Here is a 24,299-nt window from a genome sequence, read left to right as displayed (position 1 = left end):
ATTAGAACTTTACTAGGTTAATTAATGCAGTTGATGACATGTTCACATGCAATGCCACATCATCACTAGCTAGCTTGTGGCCCCAATCGATGGCTCTGTTTTTTATTTGAGAAACACAATACAAACACAGATGCTCACATACACGCGCATACACTCACCCCTATGAACGCGCAGACGCACACCCTACCCCTATGAGCATCTTCGGAAGACTGAGCCGGCGAAACGAATTTTGAAATTGACAAAGTCACCACAGGCGTCTCGCTGTCGACGGGAACACCGCCTCCCACTGAAAGAATATTCCGCCTTTATGAAACACACATATGTCAAACCTGGAGTTTGAACTCTGGTGGGTTGGGGGTACAACCACTCTCCTAACCACCAACCTTAGGTTGGTTCTCGACGGATCTGTTTTTAACTAGCTTAATCTGAGATTTAGAGCTATGTGCAACTTATCACAAGAATAGTTGGTGGCCCGTGCAAAAAAAAACACTCAAAGCGAGTAGTTTACACAACAATGATAAAAATACTAAAATAGTACCTAATTCTACAATTTTCTCTAGGAGAACATGGATGCTATATGTGTCATAGACTCATAGTGGAACGAAATAAAATTGCAATCAAGACCATTCATAGTGTTTTTCCTAGGAAAAACAAGATATAAACATAAGGCAGTACGCCCAGCTTTAAATTAATAAAGCCACCAATGACCAAAGTTACAAGGTGCTGAGGAGAACAACAACAAAACCAAAAACATTACAGATGAAACAAAAAACAAGATAGCTACTATAGTGTGCTAAAGTTTGATGTCCTCTTAGCTATGAGACAAATATGAAAGAAAAATGAACATGTCACATTCTTGGCAACTTTAACCAATATATGCTTCAGTTTCTCAACTTGTAATTTTTCATGTGCACTTTGGTTGTCCTATGCACTCAAACAATTGGGGTGATAACACAGTGAGAGTGTCAGACACATCACATCGACTGATCGACACGAGCACACACATGAATGGTAAATAAATGAACCACACAAGATATAATCCAGCATTCCCGTCCAATCGAGTACCAGACCAAGTGAGTGAAATTGAAAGGTGTAGCCAAGCAAACACTGTCAGTCTGTTTCCACAGTACTAGTACGAATTTCATATCACTATACCTCTGCTGAAAAGGAAGCGGGAGAGAAGTACAACAATAGTAACAGAAAGGAAAAGGAGATCGAGAGGAGAGAGAATCTTGATCCCATGTCACGCTCACATACACTGATACACTCATACAGCGAGGGCAGCGCTGTCAGGCACGTGCATGTGCATGCATGCAGCCGTGACACGGGAGTTTCTTCATTTCAGTACTCTACACAAATCAATAGAGAAGAAAAGAAAATTAACGAGATAAAAATAATTAACACACACACCTTCGTTTCATTCTTGATCTTCTTCTTTACGTCGACTGTCTTAATTACTCAGATTTACATCATCGTCAACTTGCCAGCAGCTGCGTGCGAGGCGATCAGCTCCGCCGTTGCCGGATCGTGGATCAGGCCACCGCCGTCGGCGCCTGTCCCCGCAGTCATGAGCATCTGCTTGATCTCCTCGTAGCCGTAGTCCAGCTGCGCCTGCTGCTGCTGGAACAGCTTCTGCTGATCTTGCTCGACGACGCCATTGTTGTAGGCGCCGTAGCTGTATCCGTTGTGGTCGAAGCTCAGCTCCCTCCCATGGTGGCGGCCTCCGAACTGGCCGCCGTACTGAGCGGTCGTCCCGTCCGACGAGCTGCAGCTTTGCTGGTCGCCGCAGCCGAACGCGATCATGGCGCCTCCACCGCCGCATTCCTCCTTCACCTGGAGCTGGCGGTGCGTCGTGGTTACATGCAGCAGGTGTGAGGTGCTGCCATTGTTTGTCATGGAGTTTGAGCTGCTGAGCATGTAGTCTTGTTGCGGCTGTAGGGTTAGGGTATGGGGAATGTTGAGTTCTGACTGCTGCTGGAGGAGGGTGCCTGAGCCGGGAAAGAAGTTGTTGTAGTTTGGGTGGGGTGACGATGAGTAGGGGAGCAGAACCGGCCGGTGCTGCTGGTGGTTCTGCCGCGGTGCCCGTGGCGGAGGACCAGCGCCTCCGCCGGTAGAGCCCATGAGCTTCTTCTTCAACTTGGTGTTCCAATAGTTCTTGATGTCATTGTCCGTCCGACCAGGCAGCTGTGACGCGATGATGGACCACCTGAATTGTAATATTGGATCATGCATATATACAGCTAATAGCTAATTAATGAGCATATATGTATGTGTGCATACTCTTTCCATTTATTTTCATTGATAGTTATGAGTTTCTTATTAGAGCTTGCTAGCATAGAGCACATTTTGAAGATTCTTCCTGGGGGAAGAAACAGATGAGAAAGTAGTGTGTGGTTAGTTTAGTAAATTCTGCATGCTATAACCTAGAAACCTCTGACAAACTTCATCCTAAAAAACGATCATTTGGTATCAGGTAAAAAAAAACTTCAGAATCATATTAAAGGATTTATTTGGAAGGCGCAGAATATTCGGATATAATACGGGTTTGCATGTTACTAGCTAGCTGCATCCATGAACTTTCTCATAATTTTCTTTCAACTTGGGCGTGCCTAAATCTAAACCAGATTAGAGCACATGCGCTTAAGAGAGAGAGAACCAAAAAGAGTCTTGGATACCTGCTTCCAATGCTAGCATACATGCTGCAAATGACCCTGTCTTCGTGCTCGGTGAACTCCCCATGCTTAATGTTAGGCCTTAGGTAGTTTAGCCATCTGAGTCTACAGCTCTTGCCACATCTCCTCAACCCTAATGAAGATACCAAATTGAGGCCATTAGTAATGTCTAGCAAGCTAGAAATTCATTGTTTTGTAGAGAGCAAAAGGAAAGAAAAAACATGTAGCATGCAATTAACCACAGATCAAAAACAACATGCATACAATTAGATGCATCAGAATGCTCTAACAAAGGGGATTCAGAGTCAGTGACAGTCATAGTCGATCAAGAGTGTCACAATTGCATGAACTGATGTTAGATAGCCCTAGAAAAATTGTGTGATGAGAGAGAGGTCGAAAATGATTACAGGCCTGTTTGGCTCCGGGAATATGGAACAAGTGATGATCCTAAAGAAGATACTGATCATAATTAATTAAGGGGAAAACGATAAGTGGTGTAATAAATTGGAAAAGAAGTTACCACAAAAGACGACAGCATTTCGACTTAGTCATGTCTCTATCCATCATACTAGAGAGGGAGAGGGAGAGGAAGAGAGAGAGAGGGGACTCAGGACTCAGGACTCAGGAGAGTCATGGCATGCTTAATTAGTGACCATTTGTTCTAGACGCGTGAGAGGTTTTCTTCCCATCCGAATCAGAGCAAAGAACAAGAAAACGGAAAGAAATCAAACGATAATTTCGAGAGAAATTGGGAAGAAATCTCTTCCGCAACACAAATCAAACCAGCATAAATCTACCAAATTGTAGTTCACGCTTCACGCATCACACATATGCAGGTACGCGCGCATACGTACCTGCTTTGTGCGGGAGAGCAATCCAGTTGCCGCCGGTGCCGTGCTTGTCCATGAACTCCTTGAGCTTGGCATCCTCCTCCGGCGACCACGGCCCTTTCTTCACGTTGTTCTTGTCGCAACATGGAGCCCTTCCCATCAGGTCAGACCGGTCGATGTGAGGAAGAAGAAGGGGGAGGAGAAACACAGCTAGCTACAAAGGCAACGACGACACCTAGAAGCAGCTGCTACACCGAATCCCACTGCTGCTGTTCCTAGCTAGCTAACTTTCTTTTGTTAAACACTCTCGAGCTTGCTAGCCGCCGAGACAGACAGGCTAGAGGACAGGGGAACACTTCCTTTCAGGATGAGAGAAGATATTGGAGGAGGGCACAGAAAGCAAGGAGAGCTAGCTAAGCCTGAACAGATGAGAGGGAGATAGCCAGCACAAGGCAACAAGAGCGCCAGAAAAATATATAAGACTGACAGGAGACAGTTGATCAGAGATCGAGGGGTAGAGAGAGATGAGGGAGACGACGAACGATGTGGATGCTCTAGGAAGTCAATGTGTAGGCTTGCGTTTGTCTGGTTGGTTTCAGTCACCTCAGGCTCGCTGGTTGGCCCCTTCAAATCGAAATTTCGTAGCCTAGCGGTACAGCCTCGCCCCCACACCCGCCTCTCACTTTCCATTAACAAAGTACACTTGCACATGGAATCGTTCGTGTTTTGTTATGGTAGTACGTCCAGCACGCGTAAAGTAAATACTAGTATTAACTGTTTGTGGGAAAACAAAGGTCTGGTACTTCGTCATGACAACCATCTATTTGGTCTGCAATCATGAAATTCAAAAAAAAAAAAATCCAGAGAAGACTAGCTAGTACCTCAGTCAATATCAACAAATTCTAGAGCTGGTAAATCCCTAGTCAAAAAAAGCTTCAACCCGCACTCCGTTGCTCCCCGCAGGTGACCTTGTCGGCGATAGAAACCTCCGCTCTGCGTTGTGTTGTCACCCTCTTGGGGGGCGTCGCCTTGGAGCGAGCCCTGGCACTTTTCGGTCTTGTTTCATTGTCATAGGCACACAAGTTCAGATCGCTACTCGAATTTCTTTCAAATCTGGCATAGGGCGTTCTCACCAGCCTCATATCTTGTATACGTGACCTAGTTATTGTTGTTTTTGATCCTCGCTATCAGTTGGCAGGATCGACGCTCCACAGCCCGGAGCGAGAGGGATTGAGGGAACGAGGTCCTCTTTGGCGACAGGTTGGTGAGTGCGGTGCAAAGATGTCCGATGTTTCCAGATGAGGCGTGTGTTCGTATTTAGTCGGTAGTATCGGGTGCTTCTTTGGGGTTGTGGCTGCAGCATGAATGAGTTGCCTTATTTCGATTAAATTGCCCATAATTAGTACAGGTACATGTTTTAATTGGGTGTTACTACTACACGACATTCTTGAAATTTCAAGATAATTTATTTCCACGCCGGCAAAAAAATTAAGATCCATGCATGCAGCTGCATGCACAACTCTATCCGACCTGGAATCACCAGGCTGATATCACTATCAGTGGGCAGGTAGGTAACAGGCTTTGAAAAACCCTGGCCGCCTAGTGTATATTTTCCTCCATGGACGGCAGAATAAACCCAGCAAATTAAACGCAAACAGTAGAAAATCAGTAGACAAATATGGTCGTACGTACTGTACTTGCTCTCGCTGTCACGCGTATTGCGTGAGAAAAGTTCTCGATCGCACGAACATTTAGCTGGCTGCGCAGGGTCTCGGTACTGAAAGAGATGGCTAGCTAGGCAGGGATCCGTGTGTGTTGATTTGTCGCGTGTAATCCGCATTTACACAGGCTTACGCTGCACTGCAAAGGTTACGACGTGCGTTCGAGTTCTCCGATGGAGACCTGACTAATCTTCCCCGAGTACTTTTCTTGTGTGCATGTGCAATTACATGCATGCACGGGCGAGGTAAAATAAAAGTTGATTATGGTCATCTTTTGGCAAGATGTAATTGGACAGTTGTTAGAGCCTCTTTAATTCCAATGATTAACAATTTCAAGTATTTGAAAAATTTCCAGTGCAGACTGTTTGATTTGTATGACTGAATCTTATAGGATTTTCTTCGTGAGGAATCGCATGCACTATATTTCCATAGGAAATCTACCATCCATTCCAACCTCTGTGTTTTTTTATAAAAGAAATATATTAATATCGAGAGATACCAATTACACACAGCCTCTGCAACAACGCATTACCTTAATGGCGGTACGGATGCACACAGCTACAGAAAGAAAAGAAAAAACTAAGATAATTAAAATCCCGCTACGTATTCCAACCCTAGCAGCAACAATACATCCACCACCAAGACAACACATGAACTCCAGACTCCAAAATCGAGGCCTTCAGGAAGGAAACAGTACACAAGAGCCGTCGTCGCCCGGTCAAAGATCTTAGGTTTTCACCCTAAAGAGATAGTCTCCGCTCTCAAAACAATGTCTTCAACAAGTTCATTGCGAGGCACAACCAATTAAGGCCAGACCTTGGATTTTCACCCTAAAAGGTAAGACTCTAAACTTCACATGTGTTGCCGCCCCCATTTACATACTGTTGTTGCGAAAACCGGAACACCAAGCAAGTCCATTGCTAGTCCCCCAATCCAGTCTTCATGATATTTTTCACAATGGACCAAAATGTCACATAATGGCAAGAAAGAACAAAGCTTCGCGCCGCTCCTTCCACAACCAAACGGTTCAAATAAAAGCATGGGTGCGCACAACTGAATATCACCTGATCCAGCAAACTCCAGGCATAAGGTGCATTGTTACATTCACCAGCATAGCCTTCCGGAACTCACCACGCCGTTCAGATCAAGAAGGACCATCCTAAGGAAGTTCTCCATCTTCACACAAGAGAAACCCTAGGACAACCACCTTTCTTAGGCATATCGGCAGGCCCCCACGTCGCCGCCCGTCCGCCAACCCCCTCCGGTGTAAGAGGAGGCAAGCCTAAGCACGAACCACGCGCACGCTCCGGCCCAAGGCCAACATAGTGCACCATGCCGCCTCCCTCTATGCACCTCCGGGTGACCAGGCAGCCGCGCCGATGGCGGATCTAGGAAGGAGCCTAGAACTACGACCGCGACCTCCTCCCCATGCGTGGATGTCCATAGGAAGCCGCGCTGCAATAGGGTATCGCCCCATCGGCCGCAAGCAGCAATCCCTCGCTGGCGTCGTGCCCGAGGACATGTTGTCGTCACCGCATGGTTGGGGGCTCCGCCCCAGCCGCCGTGCGTAGCCGACACCTTGCGTCGTCCCCAGCCGTCGCCAGCCGCCGCCAGAGATCTGCCGCCGCAAAGCAACCCCCGATGCCTTTTGCACCAGGCCCGCCGCTACCACGACCCTTGTCGGTGGCAGCAACAGCAACAGCGGCAGAGGAGGCCACTGGAATTTGGTCGAGGCGGTGCGAGTTGTTTGCCCCCGGCGGCGCCCTGGAGGGAGGCGCGCGTGGGGGTCGCGTGGTTAGTTTTGTGCGTCGGGTAAGTATCCTTACTTTTCTTGTGGTGAAATCAAACAAACTTTGGTACTCCCTCCGATCCATAATAAGTGTCGGGAATTTAGTACTAAGTTAGAACAACTTTTATACTAAGCTCACGACACATATTGTGGATTGGAGGGAGTAGATAAAATCTTGTAGAGTTGAAATGTGTGTGAAATTGCAATCTTGCGTTATTGAAAGCATGTGAATCAAATGGGCCATTAAGCCTCCTTCCTCCATGGGCTACTTGATACCTGCACGGCTGCACTCTATATGTGTAGTGATCTACGCACTAAAAGCTGGGAAGACCCTTTGAGCACACTATTACCAGCAGAGCAAAGATTTCTCTTCCATGGGGTCATGCTTTGTCCCTATGGAGTTTTGCTGAATTTTATTACTACTCTTAACTGCTCCTAAGTATTCTTTTCAATTGGGTTATGTAACTTTGGATGGTCCCTATGGAGTTTTGCTGAATTTTATTACTACTCTTAACTGCTCCTAAGTATTCTTTTCAGTTGGGTTATGCAACTTTGGATGTGTCACACTCCTTTCTAGTGGCTATGTATACATATGCTTACAGAAAATAAATAACAAAAGAACACAAATCAATACCACGAGTCACAATAATTGCGTTGCGTATACTTGTCGGGTACGTACGAACGTTGACCCCCTACGAGTATTATTCTCTGGGCTTTGCATCTCGAATCTTTCCTTGGAAGTCACATGCCTACTACTTTTATTCCAAGACAGCCGCCGTCCATGTCACAATATTTTCTTGATGGATTTGATATATCGGATCGACGGATGTGCAATATATATGCACGACCAGTGTGAGTCATGCATGCGAGACTGCTGTGCTGTGATGTGCTGTGTGCTGCCAAGAGAGAGGGGCAAAGGTCCAACTACAACTGTCCAAGGGCGCACCTAACATGCATGGTCACGAATCATGTTTAATTATGAGCAATGATATATGTGTTGATTATGAATGTGTGTACTGGACTGGCGTTATTTGTAGTAGTGACGATTTGTGGCAAGGGGGGCATGTTTGGATAATAGGTCTACACAGCATGTGGATCCAATGATTGCTACATCATACTATGCCTTGAATAGGAGTGTTTGTAACTGAACTGATTCTGCTTTTACAAGTTTGACCTGTAGACATGTTGCCGTACTAGCAAGCAAATATAACTGGGTGGTCGTAAATTTTACTTTTTTGTGTGGCAGGTGGAGTTGTGCGTCTCACACACACATCAATGCATGGATACTTTGTGAGATCAGTTAGATTTGCCTTTGACTTCCCGAAACTTTAAAGGATTTTGTGCACATGGGAGTCAGTGCTCCCTTCACTTTTGGATTTTTGAAAATTTCAGATTCTCATATTTCTCTGCTTTCAAGAATTATGACATTAAATATGTAGATAGATGTGTATATGAGGATTGGAATCAAAAAAGTCTCGTCAAAAAATACGTTATATTTTTGGAGATGCAAAAAAGACAAATTTCTGACAGTACACTGACAAAATATACGTATTATTGTACTACTATTTATAGTCAGAAATTTGTCTTTTTTGTATTTTCCAAAATACAAAGTATTTTTTAATGGGATTTTTTTGACTACACTCCTCGTGTCTAAATCTATCTACATATTTAATGCCATAATTTTTGAAAACATAAAAGAGCGAGGTTTTGAAAATTTTCAAAAATCCAAAACTCCAAGGAGCACTTGTGCTCATGTGCACATGGTACTTTCCGGTAAATGGATACCAAATATATATGTTGTGCAAGTTAATTTAGATTAAATTGGTCACATGAACGTGGCGAGCGAAGTTGAAGGAATGTAGCTTCCCTGACTTTGCTCCTTATCGTTAGAGGATCTGGTTCCATTATGCATCGAGCAATACTAGTTAGAAAACTTTACAGAGTAAAATTGACATAGTATGGTATTTTTTAAACGATTAAGTGTCTTAGTCGTAGTTAGCTAACATGTCTAACAAGTGGATCTAGGTTTTCAATACAGAAAACTGAGAAATGGTTAAAGTTGTGACAATATCTACAACCAAGGAGTACAATAAGATGAAGGTTGTTCCGTTGGGGTAAAATGCTCGCACAGTGTCACAACTATGGGTAGAATTTTCCCTCAAAAGAAAAACTATAGCTAGAATTTTGAGTTCAGAACTATACACGTATGCATGGATTAGTGGCAGCATCGTACTTCTGGTAGTTGATGAACAGGGACCCAACTCCCGGTTAACTAATGCATAGAAACGAAACCATCCGACAGAGTTCTTACATATACACGGTTAACTAATGCAGTGTAACAACCAAGTGGCTTCACATAGGAACACACACATGCAAGAAAATAGATTAAAGAAAATGACATGATGCTCCATTCCATTGTGCTGGCGCATATAAAACAAACAGCCAAACACATCTCTGTTTCACTGAGAAGAAACAACCACATGCATGCAATAAACAATCGGAACTGCACTAGCTGAAGAATGAACAAATACCAAAATGGCGCAGGGCAGCCCTAGCATAGTAACAAGTCCAGGGCAATGTGAATTAGTTACCAGAGTCAACAGAAGAAAATTTTGTGTGCACAGTGATACGAGAGGAGATATGGGGAGAGCAATCCAGGGGTAAATAGTTCATGTCATTACATAGGAGTGTCATCAGTAGCACATATCATTTACATATCTGTAAACATAAGTTCACCCCTCTGCTCGTCAATTTGAGGATGTCAGAGAGAATTGCTCCCGACATAGAAACGTAAACACCTTATCCCTGTCGCAAACAAGATTCCTGCATTAGCTCAAGCCAACTTACAACTCTTACATTTAGCTCCAACCCAAAATATTTCTTGAGAACTTGGAACTTTCAGCAGAGTAAACCCTTTGCTAACAAACATGGGCTAGATATTAAGTAAAGCAGGTGAGAAAAAGGTTGGGCGACTGTTATGAGCTTCAGTAACACCTAACGCATGCTAACCTTTCTGATAGCGTGTATGTTGCCAGAAGAGGCGGCATGCTATCAAGTGAAAGACATAAAAGATCAGAATTCTAACATAGATTACAATCCGAGCAGATGTCCATGTTGAATGCTAGCTCAACGGACATTTATTCCACGTACAGGTACACATAAGCCTACAAAACACATTATTCAAGTTCAAAATTGAATGGACATCTGAATAACACTTCAAGACTAGAGTTACAGCATCGAACAGGCCATAGTACATCACAGAACTAAAGCACCCAAGAAAGATCACCAGTGTTCTTGCCAATGGCAGGTAACCCGCTGCCCCTATTCTTCTCAAATCATGTGGCAGCAGAACTAACACATCCACTTACACTCCTCAACCAGCTGGAGGGGGTCGCGAAAGCAAGACCACCAACAAGTTCACAAAAATAATGGTTGGCCCAGATTGGCTACGATCGGTTACAGCCGCCTTGTATCCTTCTATATATGTACTTCAAGAGAAACAGATATCATGCACATTCTGTGTTGGATGTGTTGGTATCATTTGATCATTTGAGGACCTTCTTGACCTCCTCAATAAACTCTGCTCTCCTAGAGGGATCCATCTACAAAGTGTCCAAAGAAAAGTGTGTCAGACATTATTTGGTACGGTACTACATGAAAAAGATAGCAGCATTGTTTGGTTACAGACTAAGTGTATATGAGGATAGCAACATTTTACTCACCCTCAGCAAATAACTTGCAAACAAAATAGATGCAGCTAAAACTGTAAGCATGTGTACCTTTTCTAGTAGCATGGAAAGACCCTGTGGCAAGGCTTGTAAATCCGAACTGGAGTCTGCAACATCTGAGAGCACCTGAGATACCCTTTGAGCCCTAAGCTCTTTGATATGCTCCTTGTAGTTTTCAGGGTTCTCCCTCCAGGCAACAAAAGCATCGTCATCATCCCATTCAGTGCTTCCTCCAGCTGTCTCAGAAGCCATGTACCACTTCTTGATCAACTCCATTGCTGATTTGTGAGAAGACTCGACACCAATTACACTTCTTATTTCTTTTGCAAGAACGTCCTCAGATATCCTCCGCCGTAATCTCTTGTAGAAGAAAGACCGAGATTCTTCCCAATCTACAATTTTCCTAATCACACCTTTAGCAAGCATTCTGAGGGAAGTATCATGCAATTCAGCAAACCGTATCGCGATTTGAGTGTACAAAGGCAGCAACTGTTTCTTTCGAGCTTCTATGCTCTTCTGAATGGATTCTCCATCAGATAGACTTCCATTTTCATGCTTTGCTCCCTGGAGTTGTGCTTTCAGATTTATCAATTCTGGATCAAGCCTACCCATGCATTCTTGGAGTTCCTCTGACCTGAACTTGATCTCAATCAACCCTTGAGGCTCGAGAACATTCCCTTTTGCAGTTGTCTCAGCATAGCACTCAATGCGATCTGGATTTATCTTGCTACCAATCACGACCCAAGCACCTCCACGTAGCTCTGCAGCCTTGGGGATATATACGAAGGCAGGCTGATTATATGTCCTAAGGTTCTCAACAATTGTTGATCCAGCCTGCAGAATTCCTTCAAAAAGGTCTCTTTGCCCACCAGAGAAGCCTCTCCAGTTAGCAAGGATGAACAGAGGTAACCCTTCACGGTTGAAGTCCAACATTGCCTGCGCTGTCTTGGTAGCAGAATCTGGAAACCAGACTTGCCCAGCACGAGGAACAGACCGCTCATGGGAATCAGGCTGTCCTGGATCAGCTGGGACGAGCTGCATCATGGTCTGTGTCTCCACAGCTATAACACCCACAGGAATCCCTCCAAGTTTTGCTCTGCCAGTAACTACTGTCTTCGCCCATCCTCCAAATGTCTCCACAAAACTGTCTTTGTCAAACATACCACCCAGCCATTTCCCTTGGCTGTCATCAATGCCACTTATGGCTGCACGAGGATCACATGTATTCTCAGGAATGTATGCAACAGGTCTGTCTATTGGATCCAAAGGTTTTGTAATAGGAAGAGGTCCACCAATGTTAGCAGGAACATAGCTGAGCCACCTCAATATATTAGAAACACCTTCAAGGTCATCTCGAACAGTCAGATGGTCAATACCATTAGTCGCCATGATTTTGGGACCACCCAACTGCATGTGAGAGCTGTACACTTCCCGCCCAAGAAGCTTGTTCAGGGCAGAATACCCAGTTAAGATAATGGGCTGATCTTCACGCTGTATGCACCGTATGCCAAGTCGAGCAAGATATGCTCCTATTCCAACAGTTCGTCCAGTCACAAATGTAAGTGTAAATGTCTCCTCATATGCCCTAGAATACGCACTGGCAATAGCAGCACTTCCATGTATGTTCTCCACACCTAGTCCATCCTCCTTGCCCACAACAGAATCGATAACCCACCTTATTTCGCCACTATCTAGCTGTGTCTTGTGCGCTATAACAGAAGAGCTAATACGGCCATAGTCTTCTTCAGACAGATAAACGTAATCAAATCCACGTTCAGGGTTGCTATCATCAATCCATTTAACACGGAAGATAGATTTAACTTCATCGGCAATGCCAATCCGAGCACCAGAGTTTGCAGCCAAATAGATAAGAGGAAGCTTTCTCTCACAAGCCAGGTTGGTAACAGCTTCAAAAAATGCATCTTCCCTTGGGCCAAATGATCCAGCTCTAAAAGTAATATCATTTGCGACAACAATAATCTGTCTGCCACTGGGAAATTCGGGAGTGGACATGTCCAAGATCCAGGCTACCATACCGATGTCATTGAGCCCAGCAGCACGCTGCATAGGAATTATAGGAGTGCCCCACGACCCATTCTTCTCAGCAAACACCAGCTCTGTCGCTTTAACATAACATTGGTTGTTTCTAGGAATGTTAGACCATGACTTCCTCACTGCAGTTTCAAATGCCTACATTTTTGAGTTCTTATCAGCTTTAGGAGGACATGTAATACCAATAGGAATCTGCTAACAGAATACACAATACGGAGAGATAGATACTAACCAATGGAAAATCGTAGCAGTATGTAGTTCTGTTGGCCCTGGCAGAGCATCGTTTTAGATCAATAATGCTCAAAGGCTGATACGAATTACTCAGTGCGACACCATGCAAAGGACCAGATGACGATGAGGCAGAGTGGTATACTAGTTTCTGTGATTCTGTATCTTCAACCTCCCGGTAGATCTAAAAGCATTAAAAGCACCATGAGCTTCAGACCATATGTCTAAATGAGGTGGAAATGACAACAAACTAAGTAAGATGGTAGTTCTATGTATATAAGTATCATACAGGAAAACAAGATGCAAGGCAATAAAACTTACATCCACAGTGCAGGTGTGAGGAGTGACATTGGTTGTTACAACTCTCCAGCTACCACTGGCAGGTCCATCGCTATCCAACTTAAGTTTCACTTCCCACTGACATACAGAAAGATGATGCATTCTTGCACCAACAAGTTCATGTATCTTTAGAGCCATTTCTTTCAAAAGAGAGCATGCAGTAGCTTCATCCTGACCAACATCCACAACAGTGCTCCTGTGTACGATGAAAAGCTCATTGAGAAGGTGACACACAAGAGCAAGGCATATATGTTCTGTAAAAAGAACAATGTCCAAGCTTACCCTGAAACGGGAATAAGGTCAAGAAGCTTTTGCTCCTTCAATATGCACAAGTACATATGAGAATGGCCAGTCCTGATCGCGTGAAGCTCCAGTTCTTCTATAGCAGTCATCAGCGATTTCATTATGCTGCTAGACGTAAATGAAAGAGATTCCTCAGCACATCCCCCTTCAACATCACTGATATGGCCTGATGTAAACCTGTTGCCAGCACTGGGTTGTCTGACAAGAGTACGGAAAAATACTCTGTGCAACATTTTGGGGTTTTCAGTATTTCTAAGTGTGTATATATGCCACTGCCGATCACGTGACGGTGTATACTTCATCTCATTGTATCCTTTCACTTTCAGTTTATCCTGTATCCAAAGCAGGCTAAATAAATACAAGTAACAGATAACAAAATAATATTTTAAGTTGTATCAAAACATCATGCAATCATTTTGATGAGTTGCATACCAACTCAAGAAGTGAAGAAAGTGGAGGCTCCACATGCCGGAGAATTGGCTCTTCCTCATAACCAAGCTTTTCATCTGACAGGAGGAAGGTACGGCGCATGGGCATGAGTGCTCCATCTCTTTGGACGATGCAACTAATAACCTTGACACCAGCAGCACATAGATCAGCCGTGACGATATCTTGTTTCAGTATCAAAGAAAGTTGGTCTATCCTGTCTTGAGCTCGGTCATTATCACCACTGAAAGAAATAGGTTAAGATATTTTAAGAATTGCACCAAATAAACTCAGCAGCACTAATATGCACATGAACATACCTATCTTCAGTTGTATTCATTTGAGTATCACCCAACAAAGCAATGTGCATCGTGTTACCCGCTGAGCTTGCATAATGCGATGTATCCTTTAGAGCAGCTCCAATGGCTGTTGACACAGATTCAAGCGACTTCAGGATAACCATAGCACCCAATCTCTTCTCAGGATGCCCTTGGGTGAATTCCCATAAAGCAGTAACACCAGAATCCTGATATTTCAGCTGGATACTATCCTTCACAAGTTGAGGCTGAAAATATCATTGGCAAGTTAGCCCACTTATAGAGCAGTAAATGTCTTACAAGTTCTAAATCAAATACTTCCACACTGATCATCTTATTCATTAGAAACTTTAGTGTTTGCATCCAGAAAAGCAGAAGATCCAAAAAAAAAATAGCCCATGCAATACCTGGTATAATCGAGATATGTATGTCTCAATCACTCTCTGCTGGAGAGTTTGATCACTACAATCAAACAAGGAAATAAGTGCATCTTCAACTGGCAGTGGGGCAGTGACTAAATCTACCATGCTCTCATCAATGGCCAATTTTCTGGCTTGCAAGGAGAAACCTGCCCTTTCCTCAGTAAACATCTCCAGAGCTGAAAGGTTCCTTGCAATGCTTGTGCGGAGTTCACTGAGCTTGGTTTGTTCAAGAAGTTCACTAGCTTTAAGGGCCAACTGCATTATTACAATGAAAGTAATTCGTTAGCCTAAGATATCACATTAAGATTATCCAAAAGCTTCCATCTCTTTTAGGTCACCATTGTCACCTTATAATATCTTTTATGGTTGAGGGAAGCAAAGCGAATCAACTGATCCCTGTAGGCAGCAGGATTTGGATAAACCAGTTTCTCCATGAGCGTGAGTACCAGCTTAGTTTTGTTTCTCACACCCTAGAAAAAAATCAAACCATCAGTGACGAAGATTGCTTCAGTGATCAATTGCACCAAGTCATTAGGCCAAAAGTAACTTACCTGGTGAGACAAAACAATGTCTACAACCTTCTGAAGGTCTTTACTATATTGTAGGCGTAGTCGTTCAATCACGTCAGACTACAAAGTAACACATTTTAGGGAAATCAATCAATTTCTTAAGCCATGTACAAAATATTTGGTACTTCATTACGAAAAAAGGTTCTGATGCAATCAATAATATGTACTACCTCTGTCCATAAAAGGATGTCAGAAGTTTGTCTAAATTCGGATGTAGACAGTTTTTAGTGTACAGATACATCCAAATTTGGACAAACCTCCGACATCCTTTTATGGACGGATGGAGTATATAACATCAGTTCATATATGTTTAAAAGGAATGACCCTTAAAAAATGAATCTAGTAGATTTTCTCAGTTTTGAAATGAAAGAATACCTGAATGCCATCACTGAATAGTTCCTCAACCAAGAGATACTCCTCGAAAAGGGACTTGACAATAAAGTGGGCATGGCTTTCTTTCCCACCCTCATATGACTTCAGTAGGCTCATCAGAGGCTCAACAAGCCTTTCAATTGTCGCCATTTCATTCTCAGAAACATATGCAAGATTTTCCTACAAGAAAACTTGTTACAAAAAATAGTACAACTTAGACCGGGATGCCATCAGAAACCAAATACTGACCTTGATTGTCTCTCTAAGCATCTCGGTGGGGAAATCCTTGATCTTCATATGGTCAATATTCAACTTAAATTCATCGTATTTACGCTCCAACTGATTGCATAAAAATTAGAATCCGTTGAGACAGAACACAAGGTACAAAAGATCAATAAACAAGAACTAGCTAAACCAAACAAGAACTTTAAAGATTCAGTTAGAATGGCAAGCCAACTAAAACAACGTAGAGTGCAAATAAATGAGACAAAGTACCAAATATTTCCCATTATGAAGAACCGAAGTTGAATATTCTGAATTTTTATTACATTATTAGAATATAAAGACATTTTAAAGGTTGTGCAATAAGTTATGTCGAATTACCAAGGTGATTGATCAATGTACAATGTAAACCACGATAAGTGAGATGATCTTTTAGTCAAGGATTAAGACCCTTCTATATCATAAACTAAATGTACCAATGTCCCCTTTTGCCAGATCCTCCATATCATATCAATTATCACATACCTCACTCTTAAGACGTCTTGGAAGTCTAGTTGCCAAAACAGACATAAGCTCTTCCCATTGTAGGAAAGGAAGCTCAGTTGTATCTAGGCACCATAGCAAATCTTGTACAACCTAAAAAAGAAGCCAAGTGCAATGGAAAAAGTAATCAGATGCTAAACTTATCGACTAAATTACAAGGAAATACACGGTTTGATCAGGAATCACCAAACCAAAACATTAATTACGGAAAGAAAGGAAAATAGCACAAGGATAAAGACAATCTATATAATAAGTTCTGAGCATGAAGACCATAAGAGAAAGAGCATCTCTATCATAAGTGAGTATGATGAACATAAGAGAAAAGCATTTGAATCAACATTTGAAAAGACAAGCATCAAGAACTTCTATATATTAGAAACCATTTTGTAGCGAAAGGCAGAAATAGGTCAATGAGGAACTCAGAATAATCCAGAATTTCATAATAATAATAATAAATAATGGTATTTGAGAAAAACAGGAAATATGAGACAATATATTCGAAATATAGTTACTGTAGGGGTCTTAAAGTTTACTTTGTTGATCGCATGCTCATATCCTGCAAGGACCATTCGAGCAGCATTCAAACTTGCAGCACATTTTTTGTGAACTTGGCCAGAAGCAGCAATAGGAAGGCTAATTTCTGGAAAAGATCCTTCGAATGGTTCGGCTCTCTTCACAGCAGAAGGGTCATCGAGATCAAGTCTCGCTATAAGATCACCAGCCTAAAAATATATATATTAAATTCAGATGCTTCACATGCAATGGTTATTAACAGCATAAGCAACAAAAAAGTGCAGTAATATAACCTGCATCGCCTGGCCCTCAGACAACAAAACATTAATGACACCAGCAGCAGGTGACAAGAGGGGCATGCACATCTTCATAACCTCAACTTCCGCATATGGTACATCAGCATCGACATGAGCACCATCGGCAATCAAGAAACGAAGAAGTTTGCAGGGTGTTTCAGCTAATAACCTTGACGGATCATGATCATTCTGCAGAATGATTTGTCATTTATTTAGTTGAGGATACAATGCAGTGTGATCAAGAATCATAAAGTTTTGGTGTAAGAAAAAAATCATAAAGTATTCAATTGTTCTTTTGTATCACTAAAATGATCTGATCACAAGCTTTTAAAGGTTACATGACATAGTGTTAAAGGACACCTTCTAACTCTTTTTGTGCCTTATTATGATAATTAGTGCTTGTTAAAAATACTATTGTTGCTGGAAAACCTAGATTTGAGAAATAGAAGAAGCAATATAAAAGAGCTGGAGCCCTCTTAGCTATATTGCACCTATGTAACTTGTCCTTATACATCACAAGACCTGCTGTCGGTAAAATTTAATATCACCTGGTCCTGGTGTGATCTTGAAAAACATCATGTTGTACCATTCATTAGTTCATAAGACCGATTTATCTTTTCTTTTCAAACTAAAGTGCTAATGATCAGAAGGTGACTACAGTAAGTCAGTAACAAGTCACAAATAGGAATACGAAATCCAATCATCAAACACCAAGATTATAGATAAAGGAACAAACAAAGAGAATATCCTTACCTGTAACAAGCATGTCTTTCCATCAATAAGAAGCCGTGTACCACCTGCTTCTTCTTCAGCATAAATAACATGGCTGTTTCCATCCAGCTGGAGAAATTACAACCAAAGAATCAGAACTCTTTCAGCAGTACTTTTCAACCTTAGATTATATTTATGAGCAAGTATAAATAGTTAAATACCTGCATTAGAAGGCCACCATCACATAATGTTTGTACATTTGCTTCAATAAGCGATCCATTCATTCTCAATCTGTAGCTACCCTGTCCACTCCTCACAATCTCAATCTGTGACATGGTGTAGATGAGCATCAATGGTAGCTATCATTGCATTATAACTGAATCTTTCTTAAGGAATGTCGCACTTACTGTATATTTGATTTCCTCTATATTCAAAGAAATAGTTGAATGCACAAGGGATATATGCTGCACAAAAATAATGGTCAACAACGTTCACCTTCAAGTAATATACAGAGTTTACGCCAATTAAGACACTACCTTTGGTGGAATCTGACCCTTGATGAGATAGCTGACATATTCAGAAACAGTCTCCGCGTTGGTGGTTATTGTTTTCTACAACACAAAACAATCATTTCAACACTAGTTGTGTTTTTCACAATTGGCTTGCCAAAAGTTGCTGTAACATTAACTAGTTTCATTGGCTTACATATAGAGCTCCTCCAACCACTGAAATGTACCAGGGAGGCCTCTCAGCTTGAACACGCATAGCTATTCTGGTATCCAGCCAGCCGGTATGGATTGTGTTTTCTCTGAAGTCTGGGGCCTGAAAAGATGCAGAAACCACAAGAAGGGATTATTTTGAAGGAAAGACAGATGTAAAATCAAAAGTAGGGTTCAACAAGTTGCTATTATTACTTACGTTCAAGAGATCAACCGTGTAATCAACGTTTGAATGAATTTCTCCGCGGATTTGAATCTCTTTTAATGCAAGAGACATGCTGGTTATTGCTGCTGATCTAGTCACTCCATAGGCAAAAACATGTCCTGTAATCGAAGGAGCAATTTCCAATGTAAGGATCAATACAAATAACAAGGAGGAATATGCACTGGGTAAAAGTTTACATACCAAACTGAGAATCTGCAAATTCATGAATGCCTCCACCAGACTGAAAACAGATGAAGAGGGGAGGAAAAGATTTTTTGATTGGATCAGTACTTAGTCAATCAAAACCAAAATGAGAATACTAATTCAAATAAAAAATCTTGCAGACAAATTTTCTGCAGAACTCAAAATAACATGGCACTGCAACAGAGCTATGAACAGCTTAGCTTACCTTAACTGAGAAATATCCCCAGACATTCGGCTTACTTTTAAAACTTATCTCCTGAAATATACGAAAAATCAAGACCAGATGAGTTTACTAACCCTAGTGTGCTTGAAACATAGATATCACATTAGGAAATCCCACCTTAACTTTTCCACCAGTAGGCTTGAATCCATCATCAGGATTCTCACTAGTTATCCTAACTGCAACACAATGACCCTTCGGCCATTGAGAATCTACTTCATCAAAGTTGAATGGAGTAGCAAGAGCTGCTGTTTTCCTCCAAATGTCATAGCCACCTCCATTGTCCATTCCGTAGAAACGTCTGATCTCTGTGTAAGGAGATAATTAGACAACGAAATAACATGGGCCAGAAACTAAAGATATTACGATGATTTTATTATTACCTGGAACCTGCCAAAGGGGTATACCCATTCCAACTGCAACTTGAGCTGCAGGCAAATTTACTTCAGCTATCCACTCAGTGACTGGGTGCTCAACCTGAATGTAGACCATTTAACAATGTAAATGACTGCCAAAAAAAAATAGTAAGTCCTGTAGAGTGTTCAAAAGAACAAACCTGCAACCGTGGATTAAGCTCCAGAAAATAGTATTCACCAGTCTCCATGCTGTAGAGATATTCAACAGTAGCAGCACCAACATATCCCACAGCCTTAGCAAGCCTCCTTGCTGCTTGCTCTAGCTCCTTCACTGTCTCACGGGGAGCAACAGTAACTGGTCCTTCCTCAATTATCTGTTATAACAAAACAAAAAAAAGGACGGAGTTGAACCATGTGATCAAAACTACAGGTAAGCAGACCCGTAATAAAAGTGATGGTTTCCATCTCTAGGACCATACCTTTTGGTGTCGTCGTTGCACACTGCAATCACGACTGTGAAGTGCTGCTACATTGCCATATTGATCACAAAGCAGCTGGACTTCAAGATGTCGACTCTACAAAAGGAAAGGGGGAAGAGATTGCAATGAAAATTACCATATGAGTACAGATTACAGAATACAATTCTAGCCTTGCAAGGAAGAGCAAATGAAGCTTCCAGGTGTACAATATACCACCCAGAAACAGCATCCTTGGAAAATAGAAATTCAAGACAAGTCTAACCTGAGATGCAAGTCTCATGATAAATATTGGGGAGCCAGGAACTTCACCCTGTACTTGCTTAAACAGTGCTTTAACCTCATCATCATTATTAACCTGCAAGAGATATCGAGTTAATATGTTAAAAAAGATTAGGTTTAACACTGCACACATAATAACAGAATCTCTTGAGTACAGTGCAACCAAGTGAATAATGTACCTTTCTAATCCCTTTACCACCACCACCCCAGGATGCCTTGATCATGGCAGGATAACCAATCATCTGACAACTTGCAACTGCTTCATCCGCGGTAGTAACACAAGCTTTCCTATACATCTCCTCAGGTATCGAGTCCAAGCAAAGTTCTAATGGAATTTCCACCTATAATAAAATGTCATTATAAAATGCATCCACCAAAAATATAAGGCAATGAATTATCCGAGAGAATGTAACGCTTACATGTGATCCACTCCAAGCAAGAGTCGGAACCCCTGCTGCTTGAGCGATGAGAGCTGAACCAACCTTGTCACCTAATGCGTTCATTGATGATGCTGGTGGCCCGAGAAAAACAATTCCTTTTGCAGTGAGTGCATCTGGAAGTTCAGGATTCTCAGATGCATGGCCCCAACCAGGCCAAACGGCCGAAACACCTGTTCTCTCTGCTATCTGCAAAAGCAAAGTTGCCACGTCAAATGTCATGCTAAAAGAACAAAGAGTAGCTTGTGCATAAATTGCACATCAAGCGGTAAACAGTACTGACCTCCACTATGAGTTGGACATTTGCATAGTTGTTATTGTTTGTTCCACCAGGTACTTCAACAAACTGATCAGCAATTCTAATATGCTCTGCATTTATTCTCATGTCTTCCGGAGTTGCCATAGCTATCAACTGAATCGCCTTCTCTGACCCAAATGTATCATTAGCCCATATCCGGACACTCCGCATGAACTTAGCTGCTGCCATTCCATTGTTGGCGACTAATACACTGTGAATTGGTGTCTTTCCACCCAATGCCATACAAAATTCAACAACCTTAGACAGCGAAGCGTGTCTCCCGTTATGTGATTCATTCAGTATCCCATTCATTTGGTAGGAGCCCATGTGGTCTTCAGACACACTAGAAAAGAAACGGAGGAAGTCATTACTGTGGTCACCGTAATACATGTGACATAGTATTGCCTAGTATGAATCGGAAACACAAGTGGGCTTTCATTCGTCATTAGGGTATGGGTTTCAGTTGGCAATTGAATTTAAACAATGCGTATATGAAAAACTCTTTCCAGTGAAATGTTTTGTAAGTGCCCAACAATCTCCATGCAGTGTAAGAGCAATGTGCCTGGGCTGTAACCCTTAAGAGGTAACCTCTTTTGGGGGATATTTCCCTTTACAAAGTTGGATGTAATTCCATAACTTACATAGCGAAATCACACCCTGTAACATTACTACTCCCTCTGTCTAAAAATAGGTGAACTAAAATGCATCTAGATAAGTGAGACATTTATTTTTAGACGGAGGGAGTATATCTTATACATCACGCATTAATGATGTTATAAATGGAGAGAGGTTGTACATGATTTATAACTATTATTAGATAAAAAATAAAACCTTACAGATTGCAGTTCACCACATGACAATGGTTCAATTTCCAGCACTAGCAGGTGTACAGTGTATAACTACGACGTATCGAAGTGTCAATCTATGAGAATAAAGAATTTACAACTTCAACATTTAAGCGTAAAGATAATAAAACAAGTTAAATATATTGAACTGTAGATGAGCTATACATTTTTCCCTGTTCTTTCAAGAGAACTAAGCTATATTTAACTGTGCTGAAGTACATACTGTGAAATGTCCACTTCCGGAACTGATGTGCCTTCCTTTGGGAGGTCGATGATGCCAGCGAGACCTACATCCAGATATGCATTGGAAACTGAGCAAGCCTACACAACAGCTAAGAACAAGCAATGGCTTGCCAACTTTTGTAATGTTATTGTTATTCTTCCGACCAAAGTTCTAAGAAAATATTTTGCGACATCCTTCTTTCTCTAGAGCTATTAATAAATATGAAAAACATTCAGCCATTCGCACTTAAACTGCGATATACATGTATTGTTGTTTCCCTTTCATTAAGAAAACATCATATTGAATATTAAACATTCCGTCTACTGAAAACAATTAATCAAGAAAAAATATGGATAGTGTTATAAACAAAAAAAAATACTAGTAGATAGATCAAATAAAATAGAGTCAATCTTACACCTAAGTTGACAGAGATTTTATTATGTCTAAATCAATGGTGCTAGCCATGTGATCTAATCTTGATTTCCTAGAACCCTACGTGAATTCTCAGACGGCTCAGTGTGACAAAAGGAAATCCCATGCGACTAAGATTTAGCGAAACCATTGAAACAATATGTGAAGATTGCTACAGTGATTTGTATGCTAACTATCATTTTTGCAATAGTAATATTGAGCTGTCTTACACTAAAATCAGCATGCTCTGAGTCAAGAAAACTTTCATCATCTATATGCAAGTCTGAGGTTGACGCCAAAATAGAAAGGAGATGGTCCTAGGGTTACCTTGGCGAATAGACTTGTTATGCCCTGCAGGGTCTGACACGCTTCCGTCGCCATCATCCCTTATTGACTTCACACGGCGGCTTTTCTTCTTGGACGACCTTGAAGGGGAGGGGGACTGGAATGCGGCACCGGCTGAATTGATCTGGCGAAGAGTGGACAGCGATGGCGTTGTGGAGGCATTGAGCCCAACGATGGGCAAATGCGTGGATCCCATCGTCCTCGCTTTGGAGAGAGAGCGGAGTTGCAGTGTTCTTCAGAGGCAGAGTGCCATTAAAGAAGCTTTTAACCCCAGGTTTGGAAACCTGGAAGATGCATAAGCATGGGAATCATTAGTCGCATACAACAAGCTCTTTGTTGATCAATTGGTGACCTAACTAGGTAAGTTCAAACATCCATGATGCTCCCGGCTAAAATAGGTAAGGAATGCGATTCTCCAATGGAACAGGAAACGCACACTTTACATAACCAAAAAAGAAAAGGTAGGTAGGTCTAGCAATCTCAGTGCAATACTACCGCAGTAGGTAGCATTGGCACGGCCCCAATAGGAAACTAAGAACATGCACCACCTATCATTCGCAGCGTGATATCACAGCAGGAAGCAGCGACACGAGTAGTGGCATTTGCGCAATATCAGAGTAATGTCGCAGAGAGGTTGCACTTAGTTCCAAGTGAAGCACGGCAAATCCAACCTGAGAGAGCCAATGCTAGGCACGCACAGCACAGGGCACCTTCGACGAGCCAATAAGCACTACCGCATACAGTACGCAAGCCACATTTCAGCATTGGCCTGTCTACCGGCACTACCTAAGCATGGCACCGCGAGCTCCCAACAACCCAACCCCAAGCTCGGCCGAGTCTCGAACACCGAGCGCGGTAAGCCCTAGTCCCGCACAGCACAGTACCCTTAAACCCTCGTCAGTCGCCACCCGCCACGAACCAAAGCCGCGGGGGAACGAACCAGCGCGCGCAAAACAGAGCAGCAGCAGATAACAGCAGCGGCGGCGGCGGCTGGTCTCACCTCCGGGAGCGGAGGCGGATCGGGCGGCGGATCTGGGGCGCGACAGTGCAATGGCGGGGATGGGGGCGTAAATAAATAGCGCGCGCGCGCACCTCGGGGGCGGGGGAGGCGGGCGGACGTGCCGACGCGCGCGCGGGCTGCTTGGAGAGCGACCGCGGCCCTGGCCTTGGATCTTGCGGCGGCGGCGTGGTGCCGGCGGAGGCGGAGGCGGGCGGCGCGAGGAGA

At 42.6% G+C, this 24,299-nt stretch overlaps 2 protein-coding genes across 2 annotated transcripts; both read right to left on the bottom strand.

Annotated features, from left to right (window-relative positions):
* Positions 1-1,464: 1,464 nt before the first annotated feature.
* LOC124669494 (transcription factor RAX2-like) lies at positions 1,465-3,662 on the bottom strand. Its single transcript, XM_047206107.1, has 3 exons — positions 3,527-3,662; positions 2,676-2,805; positions 1,465-2,206 (listed from the first exon to the last, which is right to left on the bottom strand). The coding sequence occupies exons 1-3, from the start codon at positions 3,660-3,662 to the stop codon at positions 1,465-1,467; spliced, it is 1,008 nt and encodes a 335-aa protein (XP_047062063.1).
* A 6,409-nt stretch (positions 3,663-10,071) lies between these two features.
* LOC124672694 (acetyl-CoA carboxylase 2-like) lies at positions 10,072-23,358 on the bottom strand. The gene is made up of 33 exons (XM_047208884.1): positions 23,057-23,358; positions 22,319-22,382; positions 21,236-21,593; positions 20,935-21,141; positions 20,695-20,856; positions 20,499-20,591; positions 20,237-20,332; positions 19,958-20,131; positions 19,785-19,878; positions 19,522-19,709; positions 19,387-19,437; positions 19,179-19,218; positions 18,972-19,096; positions 18,759-18,875; positions 18,590-18,664; positions 18,461-18,517; positions 18,275-18,379; positions 18,096-18,182; positions 17,340-17,531; positions 17,067-17,255; positions 16,516-16,626; positions 16,018-16,107; positions 15,772-15,948; positions 15,379-15,456; positions 15,175-15,297; positions 14,813-15,082; positions 14,409-14,653; positions 14,095-14,332; positions 13,642-13,994; positions 13,342-13,555; positions 13,025-13,204; positions 10,792-12,930; positions 10,072-10,614 (listed from the first exon to the last, which is right to left on the bottom strand). The coding sequence occupies exons 1-33, from the start codon at positions 23,268-23,270 to the stop codon at positions 10,558-10,560; spliced, it is 6,963 nt and encodes a 2,320-aa protein (XP_047064840.1). The 5' UTR covers positions 23,271-23,358; the 3' UTR covers positions 10,072-10,557.
* Positions 23,359-24,299: the final 941 nt, after the last annotated feature.

This window comes from Lolium rigidum, chromosome 7 (assembly GCF_022539505.1).
Source record: "Lolium rigidum isolate FL_2022 chromosome 7, APGP_CSIRO_Lrig_0.1, whole genome shotgun sequence".
NCBI lineage: Eukaryota > Viridiplantae > Streptophyta > Magnoliopsida > Poales > Poaceae > Lolium > Lolium rigidum.
Note: the sequence above shows the minus strand (reverse complement) of the source record. Positions and strands in the feature narration are given on the sequence as shown.